The following is a 20,832-nucleotide window of genomic DNA, read 5'->3' as shown; positions in this document are numbered from 1 at the left end:
CTGTAAACTTTTCAAAGTACACACATGCATTTTGGAAACAAGCTCTCTTCCAAACGGAACTTCAATTCTAAATAAACACAATGACTTTGTCTCGACAGCCATTTATGGCAATGAATTCCACAGATTCACCACCCTGTAGATAATGAAATTCCTCATCTCCGTTCTAAAGCTGTGTCCTTTTTTTCTGGAAACATCCTTTCCACATCTACTCTTGTCTAGGCCTTTCAGAATTCAGTAGGTCTCAACGAGATCCCTACTCATTCTTCTAAACGCCAGTGAGTACAGGACCACAGCTATCAATCCCTCAAGTGTTAATGTCTTCATTCCTGGGACCTTTGCACCCTCTCCAATCTGTGGAATTCATTGCTACAGACTACTGCGGAGGCAGAGTCACTGGATATATTTAAAGTGGAGGTTGATACGTTCATGGTTAGTCAGGGCATCGAAGGTTAGAAGCAGAAAAATGAGATGAAGAGGGAAATATCCCATGACAGAATGGCAAACCAGATTTGATGGGCCAAATGGTCTAATTCTGCTCCTATGTCTCATGGTGTTTTACATTTTAGTCCTCTCAAAATGAATGCTAACATTTGCATTTGCCTTCCTTTCTACGAATTCAACTTGCAAGCTAATCTTCAGGGAAACCTGCACTAGGTCTCCCAAGCCCCCCTTATACCTCCAAATTCTGAATTACTCTGAGATCGGAGACATAACCCATAATCCAGCCACATCATTCTGCTGAACCGGGAACATCAACACTTACCTTGTTCCCTCCCTGGTCCACGTAACGAGCAGTGTTGTTGTAAACCCGCAACATCGGTACAAGGCCATTGCTGCTTCCATTGGTCTGAAATGACAAGCAGTCATTAAGGGTCACCCAGAACAATAGCTCGTTTCAACTTTAATACTCATTCAACCAAGTTCTTGTTTTCATTCAATTCATTTCCAAGTCACTGAATATCCTTTGGATTACATTGAAGTCGGTCATCCAGAAATGGAAACAATTTGGCACAGCTGTAAATCTGCCTAGAACAGGCCATCCTCAAAAACTGAATGACTGTGCTAGAAGGGGACTAGTGAGGGAGGCCACCAAGAGGCCTATGATAACTCTGGAGGAGTTACAAGCTTCAGAAGCTGAGATGGGAGAGTGGCAAAGAGAAAGCCACTGATGACAAAACTTGCATGAAATCTCAGCTAAAGTTTGTCAGATGGAATGTGGGAGACTCTTAAGTCAGCTGGAAGAAGGTCCTATGGTCTGATGATACCAAAATTGAGCGTTTTGGCCATCAGACTAAATGTGCTGTTTGGCATAAGCCAAACACATCAAAACAGACCATCCCTAGTGTGAAGGATGGTGGTGGCTGCATCATGCTGTCCTTACCGATTCGTTATTCAGTCGGAGAAAACACTCAGAGGCCACGTTTTTGCTCGATCAATTCTTTATTTAATTTGATCCGAGGAGAGGTAACCACCATATGCTTCTACAGCGTCTGGCAATCAGCTCTGCCTAGCATGAGTACAAGGTTACATTTATATCCAGAGAAAAAAGGTTTCAGTTAGCACCTGTTTCCCCTGTCCACGCTTGTGACGGTTTGTGGTTAGCAATTTCATCATGGTCACAATAGCTTCACGTGCAGAGATACAGGTCAGTAAGCACCTCTATTCTAAGAAATGAGCATGCAGTTGCAACATCCTAACCGTGCCTGGTTCTGTTGTCTAGTTCCCGCCCCTGCTATATTTTCCAGGTCATATACACCATTTAACCCTTCCTATCCTGTACTCTAACCCCCTTTTCACTTACAAAATGCTGTGGGGATGCTTCACTGCAGCAGGCCCTGGATGGCTTGTGAAGGTACAAGGTAAAATGAATACAGCAAAATACAGGCAAATCCTGGAGGAAAGAACTGCGACTCGGAAGAAGATTTTCCAGTAAGACAATGACCCCAAGCATGAAACCAAAGCTACACAGGAATGGCTAAATTACAAAGTTCATGTCCTGGAGTAGCCAAATGAGAGTCCAGATCTCAATCCAATTGAGAATTTGAGGCTGGACTTAAAAAGGACTGTTTACTCATGATCCCCATGCAATCTGACAGTTCTTTAAAGAATGGGGGGGAGGGGGAGAGAGGAGAGAGAAACTTGCAGTTTCCAGATGTGCAAAGCTGATAGAGACCTATTCACAGACTCAAGGGTTTAATTGCTGCCAAAGGTGCATCTACTAAATACTGACTTGAATGGGGTGAGTAATTATGCAATTATTTTGTGTTTAATAATTGTAATACATTTAGACAAAATTGTAGAAAATTAATTTCACTTTGACACAAGTCTTTTCTATTGATCAGTGTCAAAAAAGCCAAATTAAATGACAAACATTAGCATCTTGCAATCATAAAAAAATGTAGTAATGGACAAACAATTACACCTTCGGATGGACCTATAAGGTCTGCAGCGAGGAGTGTTAACATGCACTTGCTGGGGCACACAAAAAATTAAAACTGGTGACAAGTCCCCACTTGCAGTTGCTTTAGCACCTGAGGGTCAATGTTTTCCACGGAGGGCAGTGGGTATATGGAACAAGCTGGTACAGACAAGTACAATAAAACCATTTGAGCAGATGCATGGATAGGAAGTTAAGAGATACAAGAAAGAACAGACAACTTGGTTGTCACAAGCAAGGTAGGCCATGGGGCCTGTTTCCAAGCTGTACAGCCCTATGGCATCTTAGAAAGGAGGCATATGAAGAGACTCCTAGAGCCCAAAGCCCTGCTAGGAAATGAAGCTATTAGAGCTGGGGACACGTGGTATGCATAGGGAATGAACTGTCAGAGAAAGTGGAGAATCTGGGAGGGGTTCATAGATAGGTAATGTTTGGAAGAATATAGCCCAAAAGTGGCTAGCTTCTATGGGCATCTTGTTGGCATGAGCTAGCTGGGCTGAAGGGCCTGTTTCTGTGCTGTATGATTTATAACGTAAAGGAAGCCAGAGCTGGAGAGTTGAGTAATTTTATAGGATGCCTGTGAGTCCTCTGGGGAAGTCAGGAGCCCAACGTTTGAAAGTCCACTGGAGGTTGGAGGCCCAGAGGTGGCCTGTCCTGGGTTGAGGGGGGAAAGTGATGAGAATGGGATGGGAACAGGGGCTTGTTTTGTTACTTTGATGTTATGTTCTATGTAGTTCTGCTGAGCTTTGTGGGCACATTATGTTACCGCTGGAATGTGTGGCGATATTTATGGGCTACCCCCAGCACATCTTTGGTTGTGTTAGCTGTCAACACAAACGACACATTTTGCTACATTTCAATGTACGCATGATAAATAAATGAATCTGAATTATGCAAACATTGGTGGAAAGACAAGCTTTTGTGTTCGTCCCGAGCACTGTCGCTAAATAGACTCTCTAGTTCTAGGGAAACATGGATTTGAAGGTACAGATAGTCTTGGTCTAGGAGAGCAGTTCTGCCTCCAAGGGACCTCGATGGGTGTATTTACACAAATCCAACTCTTCACAATACTCACGCCTGCGATGTAGCTTCCCGTAGCTCGGATGCAGCTCACGGAAACACCAATGCCCCCAGCAGATTTGGAAATCAGAGCACACTGCTTCAGGGTGTCGTAAATCCCTTCAATGCTGTCATCCCTCATGGAAAGCAGGAAACAGCTACAAGTCAAACAGAAGGATAAGCAAACGAGGGAGAAGGGCCTTCAATACTCTGGTGACTTGACAGGGGTGCATAAGAGGCGTTGATAGATTGGTCAAAGACTTTTCCATAGGGTGGAAATGATAATATGGCGGGGGGGGGGCAACGCTGCATAATTTTAAGGCAATTGGCAGAAAGTATGGGGGAGGGATTCAGAGGCAGTTTTTAAAAAAAACTGTGTAGGGTGTGCATGGGATGGTTGTGAAGGCAGATACATCAGGGACATTTAAGAAACACAGATAGGCACATTTAGAGATGTAGCATGGAACAGGCCCTTCTGGCATAACAAACCACACTGCCAGCAGCCCACCTATTTAACTCTGCCTAAAGTCAGGACAATTTACAATGACCAATTAACTGCCCCTAACACACTTACATAAATAAGGAATCCAATTCTGTACACAATACACTGGATTTTTATTAGTTATTTGTGTAGACATACAGTACGGCAACAGGCCCTTCTGGCCCAATGAGCCTACTCTGTCCAATTACACCCATGTGATCAATTAACCTACTATTCCATGTCTTTGGACTGAGGGAGGAAACCTGTACAGTCACGGGGAGAAGATACAAACTTATTAGAAATGATGCCAGAATTGAACTCCGAACTCCCAAAGCCTCAAACTGCAATAGTGCCGCTCTAGCCACTATGCTACCATGGCACCCTATGGATGAAAGAAAAATGGAGGACTGCGTAGGAGGGAAGGGTTAGATTGATATTGGACCAAGTCAAAGCATCAGAACAACATCATGGGCCGAAGGGCCTGGTACTGTTCTGTTTTAATGTAACTCTAGACAGTAGCTAAGTCTTGTGTGATTGAAAGGAAATTTCCCAGAGTGAATGTTGGGGAAAGCTGCAGAGGGAGGCTTTCTTCACCAGTGGCAATGATAATGAGATGAAAAGTACTTTTAGGAAGGTGGACTTGGCGGAGATGAGTGTTCAAGCCTTGGAGCCAAGGAGCAGGTACCTGGAGAGTTGAGGCCTGTTGGTGCCAGCATTGAACAAGGTGGGAGAGGCGTGAGTGAACCATTTTTCCGACAGCAGGTTGTATGTTTCAATGGCAGCATCAATGTCATTCTTGTGGATTCCAACAGAGACCCTCATCAGCATATGCTGGGGCCGTTCAGCCACTAGAAAACAACAGTACATATCAAACTGGACCAATATACCAATATACAAAGGAGGAGGAACAGGAAGTCTTTCAACACTAGTCTGCTTTACCATTGAAGATACAACCAATTGCATTGTAATTTCACTGGTTATTGGATATGCATCTGCTACTACCCTACCATATAAATATTCTCTTCCTCACAGGAAGAAACAGCTTGAAAGGCTCATCTGTGAAAATACTTCACTGCATCTACCTTGAACCTCCAAATCTGGATTGACCGACAAAAGCAAATATCTTCTCCATTCTGGCCCTCTAGGGATCTGATGCTTCAATCAAGATCTCTCTCATCTCTAAATTCCAGTCAATACAAACATATCCTGCCTAGCTTTTCCTCATACGACAACCTACCACTTCAGGTATTAGTCCAATTAACTGCCCCCAACACAGCTACATCACTCTTTAAGGAAAACAATTCTGTACTCAAAACTGAATGTTTATAATTTATGTATTTGTTTGGAAATACAACACTAACAGGCCCTGTGGGCCAATGAGCCCAGGTTGCCCAATCACACCCATGTAACTAATAAACCTAATAACCAGTGATCAAACAAAATTTCCCCTTTTGTAAATAGAGAAGTAGAAGGGTGGGTTCATAGGTTTGCAGATGACATGAAGTTTGGTAGAGTTGTCAACGGGACATTGACAGGACGCAGGGCTGGGCAGGGTGTTCAATCCAGAAAAATGTGAAGTGCTTCTCTTTGGAAAGCCAAATTTGAAGGCAGAATACAGTTAATGGCAGGAATTTTAACAGCATGGAGGAACATAGCCATCTTGGGGTTCATGTCCATAGATCTCTGAAAAGTTCCAGCACAAGTTGATAGGGTGGTTAAGATGTATGCTGTGTTGGCCTTCATTAGTAAGGAGATTGAGTTCAAGACTAGAGGGGTTATAATGTTGCAGTTCTATAAAACCCTGGTTAGACTACACTTGAAATATTGTGTTCCGTTCTGGTTGCCTCATTATAGGAATGATGTAGAAGCTTTAGAGAGGGTGCAGAGGAAATTTACCAGGATGCTGCCTGAATTAGAAAGCATCATGGGGAAGGAGGATCTGTACTGTGCTGTTCTATGTTAAACAATGTTTACTTTCCACATTACCTTAAACCTTTCTGATGCCAAACTGTAACATTGAACAACCTTTTTCCTATGACAGATGTAAAGCTTTCTTGTCTGCCTGTCTTTCAAGTTATTATTTTCCAATATATTACTCTGTATAAAAGTTTAAAATGCAAAGATAGGCTAGCTTTGCCACATGTACATCAAAACACAGTGAAATGCATTGTTTTGCATCAACAAGTATAGTCAGAATACGAGTTGGGGCAGACCACCATGCTTCCGACAAGAACGTGCCCATAACCCTAACCATACATCTTCGGAATGTGAGAGGAATCAGTGCACCTGGAAAACACATACCTTTGCCATTGATCTTGAGCAGATAAGAACGTTCTAAAGTCTGTGAAGAAACATCAGGAAGAAGGTATCACACAAGGGCACTGCAACAAATCAATCACAGCCGGAAACAGGCCTTTCAGCCCAACTACCTCATGCTGATCAAGGTCCCATTTTCCAGTGTTTACAAATCAGTCAGAGAACAGGAACAGGCCCTTCAGCCTAACTGATCCATACTGATCAAGGTGCCATTTGCCATTTTTTATGTAACCTTTTAAACTTTTCCAGTCCATGTACCTCTCCAACTGTCTTTTGAACTGATATCACACCTGTCTTTACGACTTTCTTTAGTATATTCACAGACACCAGCCTTTCATTTAAAAATTCACCTTGAAAGCCTGCAATGTATTTGCCTCTACAACAACAGACAGCACATTCCAGGCATCCATGACACATTCATCCTCTTTTGTCAAGCTCCTCTGTTCCATCTGCAAAATGCAGAACTTCCCAGCGGCCAACCATTTCAATTCCTATCCCCAATCCGACATGTTCTGACATGTTGTTGCGAGGCCACTTTCGGGGTGGCCATGCAACACCTTGTATTCCATCTGGGTAGCTTCATTCCACTCCCCCCCCCCCCCATGAATCTATCCAACTCTACAGGATCACCTCTCAGTTTCCTATGCTGTAAGGAATAAAATCCTAGCCTGTCCAACCTCTCCCTATAACTCAGTCCCTAAGCTTCCTTGTAAATCTTATTAAACTGGAAAGGGTACAGATTTCCTGTAGCAGAGCGACTTAAAAAGGAACACAATGCTCCAAGTGCAGCTTCACCAGCATCCTGTACAACCACACTATGACATCTTAACTTTTATACTTAGTGCCCTGACTGATGGAGCCTCTGGACTCTCACCACCAGGTTCAGGAACAGTTATTACTCCCCAACCATCAGGCTCTTGAACCAAAGGAGATACCTTCACTCAACTTCACTTGCCCCATCATCGAACTGTTTCCACAACCTATGGACTTGCTTTCAGGGACTTTTCATCTCAATCTTGATATTTGTTGCCTATTTACGTATTATTGCTTTTTTCTATTTTGCATAGATTGTTGTCTTTTGCACATTGATTGTTTGTCCAACTCATTGGGTGCAGTCTTTCATTGGTTCTATTATGTTTCTAGTATTCACTGTGAATGTCCACAAGATGAATCTCAGGGTTGTATATGGTGTAATATGCACTTAGGTAATAAATTTAACAAAGAACAGTACAGCACTGGATCAGGTCATTCAGCGTACAATGTTATGCCAAGCCACCTAAAAAGCAATCAAAAACACCTAAACACTAATCCCTACACAATATCCATATCCTTCCATCTTCCTTACATCCATGTGCCTTTCCAAACACCTCTTAAAAGCCTCTAATGTACTTGCATCTACCACCTCCCAAGGCAGCACATTCCAGGCATACATGACTGAGTTAAAAAAAACTTACCACTCACATTTACTTTGAACGCCAGCTTGTCCAAAGCCTTCTTCACCACTCAATCTACCTGTGACTCCATATTCTAGGTACCATGTACTTTTACTCCAAAGTCCCTCTGTTCCACAGCATTCCCCAAGGCCATGGTGTTTACTATTAAAGTCCTATCTGGATTTGGCTTTGTCAAATGCAACACCTCTCACTTATCCCACTTAAAGCCCATTTGCTATCACTCAGCTGATCCATTACAACTTCAGATAACCTTCATTGTCCACTATACAATCCATTTTAATATCATCTGCAAACTCACCAATCATGCTTTGTACTTCCAAATAATTGATAAAGCTGAAACAATTAACCTAGCACCGACCCAGGACTCTCCCAGTCATGGGGCTTCAGTCTGAAACAACCTTCTACCATCACTGGAACTGTTTTGTCAAGCTCTGCTCCATCTGCAAAACGCAGAACTTCCCAGTGGCCAAACATTTCAATTCCTATCCCCAATCCGACATGTTCTGCCATAACGAAGCCACTTTCGGGGTGGACATGCAACACTTCGTATCCCATCTGGGTAGCTTCCAAGCCTGATGAATGAACATCGATTTGTCCTTTTAGTAAAAATGTTCTCCTCTTCTTCTATTTCGCACTCTGGCCTCTTACCTCTTCTCCTCACCTGCCTATCTTCGTCCCTTGGTGTCCCTTCTTCGTCTTCTCCCATGGTCCATTTTTACCAGAGTCCTTCTTCCCCAGCCCTTTACCATTTACTACATGGCTTCACCTATCACCTCGCTTGTGCTCCATTCCACCTCCCCCCACCTTTATATTCTAGCATCTTCCCCCTTACTTTTCAGCCCCGAATTAAGGTCTCAGCCCAAAACATTGACTATTTAATCATCTCCATAGATGCTGCTTGACCTGCTGAGTTCCTCCAACACTTTGTGTTTGTTGTGTATACAACTGGCCAGTTCGCCATAGATTCCACATAATCTAACTTCTCCAGGTAGCCTGACAAATGGAACCCCAGAAGACCTTAATGAAGCCCACCCTGCCCTCATCAACTTTCCTGACACAAGTCTCTCAAACAGGGTTCTCAATTTCTTCTCTAGCCTCCTTGTGTTCTTGGATAAACCTGATCAGTTCCTGGAGATTTGTCTACCTTCATACCCTCTAAGACATCCTGCACCAGCCCCCTACTGAAATGCAGACTATCCTCAAGACTTCCCCATTTACTTTTCCTAGTTCTGGAGTCTTCACCTTTCTCCTCAGGTTCTTCCCTCCTTAAAATACCTTAATCATCTTTGCCAAAGTTATTTCACGATCTCTTTTTGCCCTCCTGATTTACTTCAAGTATACTTCTGCCTCCCTTGTACTCAACCTGAGCTGCTTGAATTTGACCCATGGGTCCTCCTACCATTCTTGCCCTTCACTCTAACAGGAACACGCAGACATCAAGTTCTCAGTTTATCACCTTAAAAAGCTTCTCACTTCCCCGTGTTCCCTTTGCCTGCAAACAATCTACCCCTATCAGCCTTTGCAAGCTCCTGACCAATACTGGCGAAATTCTCTGATACCCAGCAATTGCTCTGGAAAGAAAACCTACCTTGAATCCAAAGAAATTATAGGAGAAGTCCCGGTCGTAGATGATGGCAGAATTTAGACGCTGAAGAGCAAGAACAGTAGTTCATTAGTACCCATGGACTTCAAGGATTCTTCATCTCATTTCCCCAATATTTATGATTTAGTTATCACTACTTCTTCTACTTATATTTTGCGTATTGGTTGTTTGCCTGTCTTGTGCGCAGTTTTTCATTGATTCTATTGTGTTTCTCTGTACTTAATGTGAATGCTCAAAAGAAAATGAATCTCAAGGCTGTATATGCTAATATATTTACTTTGAATGCAAACGAGAGGAATTCTGCAGATGCTGGAGATTCTTTGAACTTTGATTTTGTGCAACTCTAAGTCGATTTCACCATTTAGAGTAATTTGCGTAGGTACGTGGATAAGAGGGGCATGGAGGGCCATGGCCTGGGTGCAGGTCGATGGACTAGATAGGATGGAGGATCTGTTTCTGTGCTGTGGTGCTCTGACTATATTGACAAAGCAGACCTCAAGTATGGACAGCTTGGTGAACATGGTGGCAATAAACAAAATCTGCTCAAGTCAGCATCTCCACATCTCACCATTAAATCAGATATCTTTAGCAGAGAACCCCACTTACATCTTTATTTTCAAGCACAATATCAAAGGTTTCCTTAGAAATCATGGGCGAATGGTTGTTAGTTAGAGAGTTCACATAGTTGTACAGATCTTCCATGACATCTGGAAAACAAAACAGAGATTAGCTTTATTTGTCACACATACATTGAAACATGCAGTGAAGTGTGTAGATTGTGTCAAATCAAATCAGCAAAGCTTGTGCAGGGCAGCCCACAACCGTCATCACACTTCCAGCACTAACAAAGTATGCCCGCCAATCACTAACCACAACACAAGTCTTTGTAATGTGGAAAGAAACTAGCACAATCACGGGGAGACCATACAAACTTAGACAGCAGCAGAAATTGAACTCCGATCTTACAGCAACTGCTGTGATAGTGTTACATGAGATTTGGGCCTGTATTCACTGGAATTCAGATGAATGAGGGGTGACCTCCTTGAAACCTATTGAATGGTGAAAGGCCTTGATTAAATTGAATTGAATTGACTTTATTTAGTCATAGTCATACTTTATTGATCCCAGGGGAAATTGGTTTTCGTTACAGTTGCACAATAAATAGTAATAGAACCATAAATAGTAATATGTAAATTATGAAATAAATCCTGGACCAGCCTATTGGCTCAGGGTGTCTGACCCTCCAAGGGAGGAGTTGTAAAGTTTGATGGCCACAGGCAGGAATGACTTCCTATGACGCTCCGTGCTGCATCTCAGTGGAATGAGTCTCTGGCTGAATGTACTCCTGTGCCCAACCAGTACATTATGTAGTGGATGGGAGACATTGACCAAGATGGCATGCAACTTAGACAGCATCCTCTTTTCAGACACCACCGTGAGAGAGTCCAGATCCATCCCTACAACATCACTGGCCTTACAAACGAGCTTGTTGATTCTGTTGGTGTCTGCTACCCTCAGCCTGCTGCCCCAGCACACAACAGCAAACATGACAGCACTGGCCACCACAGACTCGCAGAACATCCTCAGCATCGTCTGGCAGATGTTAAAGGACCTCAGTCTCCTCAGGAAATAGAGATGGCTCTGACCCTTCTTGTAGACAGCCTCAGTGTTCTTTGACCAGTCCAGTTTATTGTCAATTCGTATCCCCAGGTATTTGTAATCCTCCACCATGTCCACACTGACCCCCTGGATGGAAACAGGGGTCACCGGTGCCTTAGCTCTCCTCAGGTCTACCACCAGCTCCTTAGTCTTTTTCACATTAAGCTGCAGATAATTCTGCTCACACCATGTGACAAAGTTTCCTACCGTAGCCCTGTATTCAGCCTCATCTCCCTTGCTGATGCATCCAACTATGGCAGAGTCATCAGAAAAGTTCTGAAGATGACAAGACTCTGTGCAGTCATTGAAGTCCGAGGTGTAAATGGTGAAGAGAAAGGGAGACAAGACAGTCCCCTGTGGAGCCCCAGTGCTGCTGATCACTCTGTCGGACACACAGTGTTGCAAGCACACGTACTGTGGTCTGCCAGTCAGGTAATCAAGAATCCATGACACCAGGGGAGTATCCACCTGCATCGCTGTCAGCTTTTCCCCCAGCAGAGCAGGGTGGATTTCTTCCATCCTTCACATACATGAGCGAAAATCTTTACCTTACATCTCTGTCTAAATGTGCAATGTGTAATCATAATAATTTATAATAAATAGAAGTCAATATAACATAGAAATCCACTCAAATCAGCTTGAGTTAACCAGTCTGATGGCCTGGTGGAAGAAGCTGTCCCGGAGCCTGTTGATCCTGGCTTTTATGCTGCGGTACTGTTTCCCAGATGGTAGCAGCTGAAATAGATTGTGGTTGGGGTGACTCGGGTCCCCAATGATCCTTCAAGCCCTTTTCACACACCTGTCTTTGTAAATGTCCTGATTCATGGGAAGTTCACAACTATAGATGCGCTGGGCTGTCCACACCATTCTCGGCAGAGTCCTGCGATTAAGGGAAGTACAGTTCTCATACCAGGCAGTGATGTAGCCAGTCAGAATGCTCTCAATTATGCCCCTGTAGAAAGTTCTTGGGATTTGGGGGCCCATACCAAACTTCCTCAACTATCTGAGGTGAAAGAGGCGCTGTTGTGCCTTTTTCATCACACAGCTGGTGTGTACAGACCACGTGAGGTCCTCTGTGATGTGATGGTTCCTATGATGGGAGAATCCAAGACCAGAGGGCACAGCCTCAGAATAGAGGGACGTCCTTTTAGAACGGAGATGGAGGAATTTCATTAGGCAGAGAATGCTGGATCTGTGGAATTCACTGCCACAGGCAGCTGTAGAGGCAAAGTCTGTATGTATATTTAAAGCAGAGGTTGATTAATTGGGGCATAAAGAGATATGGGGAGAAAGCAGGAGACTGAGGCTGAGATCAGTCATGACATGGCAGAGCAGACTCAATGGGCGAAATGGCCTAATTCTGCTCCTGCGCCTTTGATTTTTTGCCTACCACTGACCAGCCCCTCTTACAAAATCACAATCGACTTGCATCCCATCACAATCATACCCTTCAAAGGCCTTGTAGTCTGGTAATTATCAAACTGTCTATAATAACCTTGGTAACTGAGCTACCCGCCCAGATGTTGCAGGATGCTTGGCATAGACATGTTGGGCTGAATGGCCTACACCTACGTAACACATTCATTCTTTCGGTGCGTATAAATGGGGAGGAGGTCAGAATTTTCCCCCATGGTATAGGGTAGCAACAACGAAAAGGGCATAGGTATATCAAAGGATGTTTTAAGAGGGGATTTGAGGGAAAATCTGGTTTTATACTGAGTTGTTGGTACCTAGAACACACTGCCAGAGGAAGTGGTGGCATCACATAAAAGTCAGAAGACAATTCAGTGGGATACTTGAACAAACGAGGCTGATTGACAGATATAGCCCATAACAGGTCTTTCTGGCCCAATAAGACTGTTATGCCCGATTCCACCCATGTAACCAATTATCGTAATAACACCACATCTTTGAAACGTGAGAAGAAACCCGCGTCTGTGAGATATGAAGCCAGGGTCGACGGTGCGGTCATGTCATGCTACCTGCTACACTACCGCGCTGCCCCTAATGTGGACAAATGCAGAATGGATGGGACAGGCTGAAGGGTCTATTTCTGTGTCATTTCTATGACAACTCCACCAGGGACAGTCCCAAGCCTGGTTGTGAAAGGAAGGTTGGGCATAGGGCTAGTAACCCAGAGCTGTGGAAAACTCCAGAGTCCTCAGTCCTAGGAGAGGAAGAATCATCTCCTAAAAGATTCTTCCTCTCACCACAGGAGCATAGTGCTCAGTACAACGTTGTTACAACTCAGGATGTGCTGGAGTTTGGAGCTCAATTCTGACACAGCCTGTAAGAAGTCTTATACATCCTCCCCATGAAATGTATGGCTTTTTCTCAGGGGCGCCGCTTTCCTCCCACAGTCCAAAGACACACCAAGTAGGTTACTTGGTCATCCGGGATTAGGTCAGGGTTAATCTGGTTTGTTGGAGATTGCTGGGACAGCATGGCTCGAAGGCGGGACTTCATGCTGTATTGCTAATTAAAATACAAAATGGATAAAGGCGTAAAGTCATGTGGTGAAAGCAGAAACAATAGGGATGATCAACCTTCGCCCCAGGACAGAGGAGTCTAGTGAGCTGCTGTCGGCAGCCTCTGCCTCAGCAGAGGTGATGGGCTGAAGAAGACTACTCTATGACTGGCTGTTTGTCAATTTCGTGGTACTCACCAGAGAACACTTTTTTGGTTTCCTTGTGCAGATTGGAGACTGCAATTCGTGCAGCCAGAATTGCATAGTCCGGATGTTTGGTTGTCATGGTAGCAGCTGTTTCTGAGGCCAACGTATCCAATTCAACAGTTGTAACACCACTGTACAGGCCTTGAATCACCTTCATCGTGATCTGTGCCTGTAACAAGAAATCAAATCAGCTGCTGTGTACACCTCCAACAGCTGGTGTAAAACCAGTTGTCTTCATTTCACAGAACAAGAACTCCATCCTGGCTCCAAATGAGCATCTCCCCAAGACCAAGCCCTAGTAGCAGTAGCAGAGCCTCATCTAAAGCTTGTGAAAACACTCATTCCTGAAGGCACTCCAAAGTGGTTGGTGCGTGGAATGCACTGCCTGAGTCAGTGGTGGAGGTAGATACACTAGTGAAGTTTAAGAGACTACTAGACAGGTATATGGAGGAATCTAAGGTGGGGGCTTATATGGGAGGCAGTGTTTGAGGGTCGGCACAACATTGTGGGCTGAAGGGCCTGTACTGTGCTGTACTATTCTATGTTCTATGAAACATACATTCTTTTAAAATGTCATCATCAGTATGACAAAATCGTAGAAGCCAATCAGTGCATTACAATTTCCCACAGCAGCAACATGATCAGAATACCGACCGTTTTCTGCAACAGTGCAGAAGTAAGAAATGTCAGGGTTATTGAGGCTAGGTATCCTAGAAATGGCGTTGTCATCTTTGAAATAGACTTTAAGCATTTCTGACAATCTAGAACTGCAAGTATCAGCCTTGAATTTGTGCCCAGGCCCTAGGGAGGGAGCAGAGGCACCCAAGGCACTGTTGACGATCAAATCACTAATACAGAGCTTATGGTTGAATTGACCCCTACTTCTAACACCCTTTCCAGAGTTAAAACACCGCAGCTGATCGAATTCCACCATGCCTCCATTAGAGATTAGCTTTATTCATCACATGCAGTGAAATCTGTATTGTTTGCATCAATAACCAACACTTCCCAAGGATGTGCCCAGAAGTGTCTCCATGGTTAGTATGCTCACAACTAACACTAACCTGTACGATTTTGGAATGTGGGAGGAAGCTGGAGTACCGAAAGGAAACCCACACAGTCATGCAGAGAATGTACTAACTCCTTATAGACAACAGCGGGAATTGAACTTATCTTCGGATAGTTGGCACTGTAAAGTGTTATGCTAATGCTAGTTGCAGATGGTGGATTTGTTTTTACGATCTTTGACACTAACTACAAATAGGCTACAGTAATAGCAAAGAACTTTGATTTTGCAAGGACAGAGAGAGGACATGGTTTAGCACTCGTAGTATCAATTTCCCTGCAAAGTCATGTATTTACAAAATGGATTTAATTTTGGAATTCATCTTTAGCTGTGATTGCCCAGCAACTATGAACATAATTAGCCACTCACTGGATCTACAAATTCAGGATTCAGACCATAACAGAGCTTCTGGATCCGGGAAGTAATCTTGTCAAACATGACTCTCTCCTGACGACCATCTGCAAAACAGAACACCACAGGTAAAGATTGCTTTTCTGGGCGGTCACACCATGTAGCAACAACAGCATTTGTGTGAAACTCACTGAATCATACAGCATGGAAACAGAACAGTCCACCACATCAACTGGTGCAAGCCCAGCTTCCCATCTTCCACTGCTTGGCTCACAGCATCCATGCCTCGGGGACTCAAGTGCCCACATTGACACTTAAATGATGCCAGCATCCCTGTACACTCAAGCACTGCACTCCACAGACACTCTTCTCCCTCTACCACCCCACATCTAGAACATATACTGGAAGCACTGTTCTCAGAGCCCTCTGCAGTGTCAAGGGCTCCTCCTTTGACCTCCTAGTCAGGCAGAAGGTACAATACACGAACAATGACTGGTAGGATGGGCTACAGCTTATTTTCCTTACTCCCACCTCTCCTCACTGATTTCTAAATACCCTGCTGCCACCCAGTGCACATTTGTGACAGCACCAGTATTGTTATGTTTAACAACTTGTACTTTTTTATCTGTTAGTACTATCTGATGTGCTATGTGATATATGTACTGTGCTGTGCCCTGTGGTCCCAGATGAATGCTGTTTCATTTAGTTACACGTGTGTATGGTTGAATGACAAACCTGAACTCGAGGTACAGGGTATTCAAAGAATAATAAGAGCTGGATAGTTAACATGGATGAAAGGAAGGAAACTGTGTGTGCCACAGGCTCAGGTCCAAGTTGTTCGCCAAGTAGAATGTATCCAATCAAGTGTGATGACACAAAATGAGGTATGGCCTGGGAGAGGAATACAGAGGCTTCATGGAATGAGGGCAGGTTCCGTCTACAGGCAAAGCTATGCTAGGTGCAATTTAATGAGGTAAAACTACAAGCAGCTGAATGAGCTATTAATGCTTCTTTGGCACTTTCCAATAAAATATGGAACTTCTAGCAACTGGTACACTCTCATTCCAAAAACCCTTAGTTCCTATATCTGCCCTGCCAGAGGATGGTGAATCTGTGGAATTCATTGCCTCAGTTGACTGGAGGCCAAGTCTTCAAGTATATTCGAGTCAGAGGTTGATAGGTTGACTAGTCAGGGCATCAAAGGTTATGGGGAGAAGGCAGAAGAATGGGGTTGAGAGGAATAAGTCAGCCAATTGAGTGCAGAGCGGACTGTGGGCAGCTTTGATTCTTTTGGTGTAAATTACAAGTTAATGCACGACTTTCATTTTACTGCTCAACTACATTTATAGAAGACAAGGGACAGCACCTGGAACATTGTGCAGTTTTGGCTCCCAAGCCCAGAGGGATTTTAGATTGTTTAGCTATCTCAGCCCAATGAGAGAATGTGTAGACTATAGAGCAATAAAGATCAATAATAGTAGACTAAAGCGCAAAATAGTGAGAGAGCGTTGATGGGCTGGTCATTGTTGGTAAGTACTGCGGGATGATGATGATGTTGAACGCTGAACTGTAGTACATAAACATTAGAACTAGAGCCAGGCAACCCCAAGGTGGGACTAGGTGAGAGTGAGTTCGGCACAGGCTAGAAGGGAAGAGATGGCCGGTTTCCATGCTGTAATTGTTATATGTATCTGCCTGTATAAAGGAATGTCAGGGGTCGGGCCCAGCGATTGGCTCCGCCGGCCTGCAGCGGAAGGGGATTGGTCGGGCCCTACGATTGGCTCCGCCGGCCTGCAGCGGAAGGGGATTGGTCGGGCCCTGCGATTGGCTCCGCCGGCCTGCAGCGGAAGGGGATTGGTCGGGCCCTGCGATTGGCTCCGCCGGCCTGCAGCGGAAGGGGATTGGTCGGCCCTGCGATTGGCTCCGCCTCGCCGGTTGCCGCCAAATTGAAGCGCAAACGGCCGGAGAGGGCAAACAAAGGGACGGGAACCCGGGCGCGGGCCGCCGGACCTCCGGATCCCCAGCCCACACCCCACACCAGCGGTGATTGCTGAGCGTCCGATCTCAAAGTCCATCCGCTTCCCCGTGATATCCCGAATCAGTGACAGGTCACGGCCGGAGGGAGGGGCCTCGGGGCGCCGCTCCGTCCTCTCCATCCACCGGTACAATACCCATGGGTACGGCGCCGGAGGGAGCAGGCAGACCCTCTGCTCCGACCCCCGGATGTTGTGAGGTGGCTCTCAGCGGGGTAATAAACACAGACTCAGTAGGCCAAACGGCCTAGGTGTCTACGGTAACCCCCCGCCCCTCGCCCCAGGACGGTGACCCCTAAAGCTCAAAAAGTTCAACGCTTCTCATCAAACCAGATACTGTATGTCGCCACATCTCAAATATCCTCCCCCCACGGATGCTGCATGACCTGCCGAGTTCATCCAGCAGGCTGCGAGCTGTCCCAGCTTCCAGTCTCCTCTGCCTGGAGGCGCCAACCCTGATTCTGAACTGAGCCGCAAGGGCAACTACGGACCCTGTCTCCCGACCCTGTCTCAATTGGACACTCAGATTGACCTGGGGATTCGGCAAGAGAGCTATCACGGGGAGACAATAATAAATCAGCCATGATGAGCAGACTCAATGGACTGGATGGCCTAACTCTGCTCCTATGCCCTACCATCTCACAGATTAACTCATCCCATGCATTCGTACAGTACTGACTCCCCTGAAGCGTACCATCTAACCAAGCTATCTTCCTGAACCTGTTGTTACATGGAGCCTAGAAACAGGGCTATGGGTAACCCCAGGTAAGTACATGTTCAGCACAGCACTGTGGGCCGAAGGGCCTGTACTGCATTGTGCTGTAGGTTTAGTGTAGCCCATACCCTCTAAATCTTTCCTACCCACGTACCTGCCAAGTTCAAAGTTCAAAATAAATTCATGTTACCAAAGCACATACATGCCGTCATATCCAACCCTAAGATTCACTTTCTTGCGGGCATCCACACTAAACACAAAGAAACAAGAAAACAATAATAAACGTCAATATATCCCGGTGATTCGCCCACAGGGCAGGCTGCAAGGCCGGGGCCTTGCAGGGCGCCCGCGGTATGGAACCTGCTTTCCCTCGCCTCGCTCTCCACCCGTCACCCGTCTCTTCTCCCCCCTCCACACACTCCGGGGACAGGGCCAGACCGCGCACAGCCCCAAGCGGCCTCCGCTGACCACCACAGCCGCCCGGTCACCCGGCTCCCACCCTGACCGAGGCCTACAACAGACACCCTCAGCCCTCCTCCGTGCGCCCGCGGCCGGCGGGGATGCTGGGGTCAGTACCTCTCTTGATGACGAACATGATGCCGGGGCCTGCGGGGATCGCGAGTCCGAACTACGGGAAGACACCGGACCAGCAGCTCGCCAACTTCAACGCGCGCTCGCCGTTTCCCGCCGGACTATTTATCAGCGTCGCAGCCAATCGGCGACCGGCTTTCCTCTCGGCAGTAGCCAATAGAACCAAAGATAGCCTCCTCTCGACCAATTGCAGTGGAACTCATCGCCCGCCAATCAGGATGGAGCCCGCTTGGATTCCGTTGCTAGGGCAACGCGGGGCCTGCAAACCCAGTTAAACCTGAGACTGGTGTGGTGTTAATATAGCTGGGCTTCGGTCTCGGCTGCAGTCACACTGAACATAACTGGCCCATACAGTCAAAGGTGTTGTTCCTGCAGCAGGAGTACAGTGTAATAAGATACAAAAGTGTAATACTTAAATTAAAAAAGTAATGTACACAGAAAGTAGTGAGTCATGGGTTCAATGTCCATGCAGAGATCTGATGGCAGACAGGGTTATCAGTGTCTCTGGGCTGAAACTCCCCTCATTTTCTGTCCCTTCTCCCTTCAATTACCGATGAGCTGAAACAGAGCCAGCGCTGAGGGCTGGCTGCTGATCACGTTCAGAAGTGGCAGCCATGGAGTACGTTGAGTACGTTGGGTACCTGGCGCCACAGGCAATATGCTGGGGACCGAGCAGGGTCTGTGAGCAGTTGCACCCTTCATGATTTTATAAAGCTCCAGAAAGTCACTCTTCAGCCTCCTTGGGCACAAGCTCCATCCAGTCTCTCCTCGTAACTCAACACTTACCGTCTCTTCCGCTATCTCCAACAGGGTCCCATCACCAAGCACATCTTTCCCTCCCCCCCACAACTTCCTGCTTTCTGCAGGGATCGCTCCCTACGCGACTCCCTGGTCCATTCATCCCACCCCACAGATTTCCCTCCTGGCAAGCGGAACAAGTGCTATTCCTCCTCCCTCACTACCATTCAGGGCCCCAAGTAGTCCTTCCAGGTGAGGCAACACTTCATCTGTGAGTCTGTTGGGGTCATATACTGTGTTCGGTGTGGCCTCCTGTATATCGGAGAGACCAATGTAGATTGCTTCGCTGAGCACCCATGCTCGGTCAGCCAGAAAGAGCAGGATCTCCCAGTAGCCACCCATTTTAATTCCACTTCCCATCCCCATTCCAATATGCCTATCCATGGCCTCCTCCACTGTCGGGGCAAGGCCACACTTAGGTTGGAGGAACAACACCTTACATTCCGTTTGGGTCGCCTCCAACCTGATGGCATGACCATCGACTTCTTGAATTTCCAGTTATGCCTCCCCTCCCCCTTTCACCATTTCCCATCCCCTTGTCCCTCTCAAATGTTAGCTCCCTGCCTGCCTATCACCTCCCTCTGGTGCTCCTCCAATCCCCCTTTTCATTCTTCCATGTCCTTCCGTCGCTTTCACCAATCAACTTCCTAGCTCTTTGTTAGATCCATCCCCTCCAAGTCTCACCTATCGCCCAGTAGTTCTCCCTCTCCTCCCCCATACCTTGCAAACCTACTCCTCAGATTTTAATCACAGTATCAGATTACCCCAGAGTAATCACAATCAGAGTATCAGATTACCCCAGAGTAGACACAATCAGAGTATCAGAGCACCCCAGAGTAGACAAAACCAGAGTATCAAATTACCTCAAAGTAGTGACAATCGGAGTATCAGATTACTCCAAAGTAGTCACAATCAGAATATCAGATTACCCCAGAGTAGACACAATCAGAGTATCAGAGTACCCCAGAGTAGTCACAATCAGAGTATCAGATTACCCCAGAGTAGACACAATAAGAGTATCAGATTACCCCAGAGTAGTCACAATCAGAGTATCAGAGTACCCCAGAGTAGGCACAATCAGAGTATCAGATTACACCAGAGTAGTCACAATCAGAGTATCGGAGTACTCCATAGTAGGCACAATCAGCGTATCATATTACCTCAGAGTAGTCATAATCAGAGTATCAGATTACCCTACAGTAGACACAATCAGAGTATCAGATTACCACAGAGTAGACACATTCAGGGAGTCGGAGTACCCCAGAGTAGACACAATCAGAGTAACAGATTACCCCAGAGAAGTCACAATCAGAGTATTAGAGTACTCCAGAGCAGACACAATCAGAATATCAGATTACCCCAGAGTAGACACAATTAGACTATCAGATTACCCCAGAGCAGACACAATCAGAGTATCAGATTACCCCAGAATAGACACAATTAGTGTATCAGATTACCCCAGAGTAGACATAATCAGAGTATCAGATTACCCAGAGTAGTCACAATCAGAGTATCAGATTACCCCAGAGTAGGCACAATCAGAGTATCAGAGTACCCCAGAGTAGACACAATCAGAGTATCAGATTACCCCAGAG

General features: G+C 45.7%; 1 protein-coding gene across 5 annotated transcripts in view; it reads right to left on the bottom strand.

Annotated features, from left to right (window-relative positions):
* The window catches only part of rrm1 (ribonucleotide reductase M1 polypeptide), a 40,605-nt gene extending 22,073 nt beyond the window's left edge, over window positions 1–18,532 (bottom strand). The window contains exons 1-10 of one of the 5 annotated variants that reach the window (XM_072262437.1): window positions 18,425–18,525; window positions 18,039–18,098; window positions 15,119–15,207; window positions 13,675–13,852; window positions 9,957–10,057; window positions 9,336–9,395; window positions 6,279–6,318; window positions 4,663–4,825; window positions 3,513–3,654; window positions 764–847 (exon numbers count right to left, since the gene is read on the bottom strand). In XM_072262437.1, coding sequence (XP_072118538.1) covers window positions 764–847; window positions 3,513–3,654; window positions 4,663–4,825; window positions 6,279–6,318; window positions 9,336–9,395; window positions 9,957–10,057; window positions 13,675–13,852; window positions 15,119–15,207; window positions 18,039–18,060 — 879 coding nt within the window. In that variant the 5' untranslated portion in view covers window positions 18,061–18,098; window positions 18,425–18,525. The other 4 variants (XM_072262439.1, XM_072262438.1, XM_072262440.1 and 1 more) reach the window with 4 other exon arrangements.
* Between the last annotated feature and the right edge of the window lie 2,300 nt (window positions 18,533–20,832).

Source organism: Mobula birostris, chromosome 7 (genome assembly GCF_030028105.1).
Source record: "Mobula birostris isolate sMobBir1 chromosome 7, sMobBir1.hap1, whole genome shotgun sequence".
In the NCBI taxonomy this organism is placed as follows: domain Eukaryota; kingdom Metazoa; phylum Chordata; class Chondrichthyes; order Myliobatiformes; family Myliobatidae; genus Mobula; species Mobula birostris.
The sequence above is the reverse complement of the archived record's forward strand: the minus strand, read 5'-3'. Positions and strand labels throughout refer to the sequence as shown.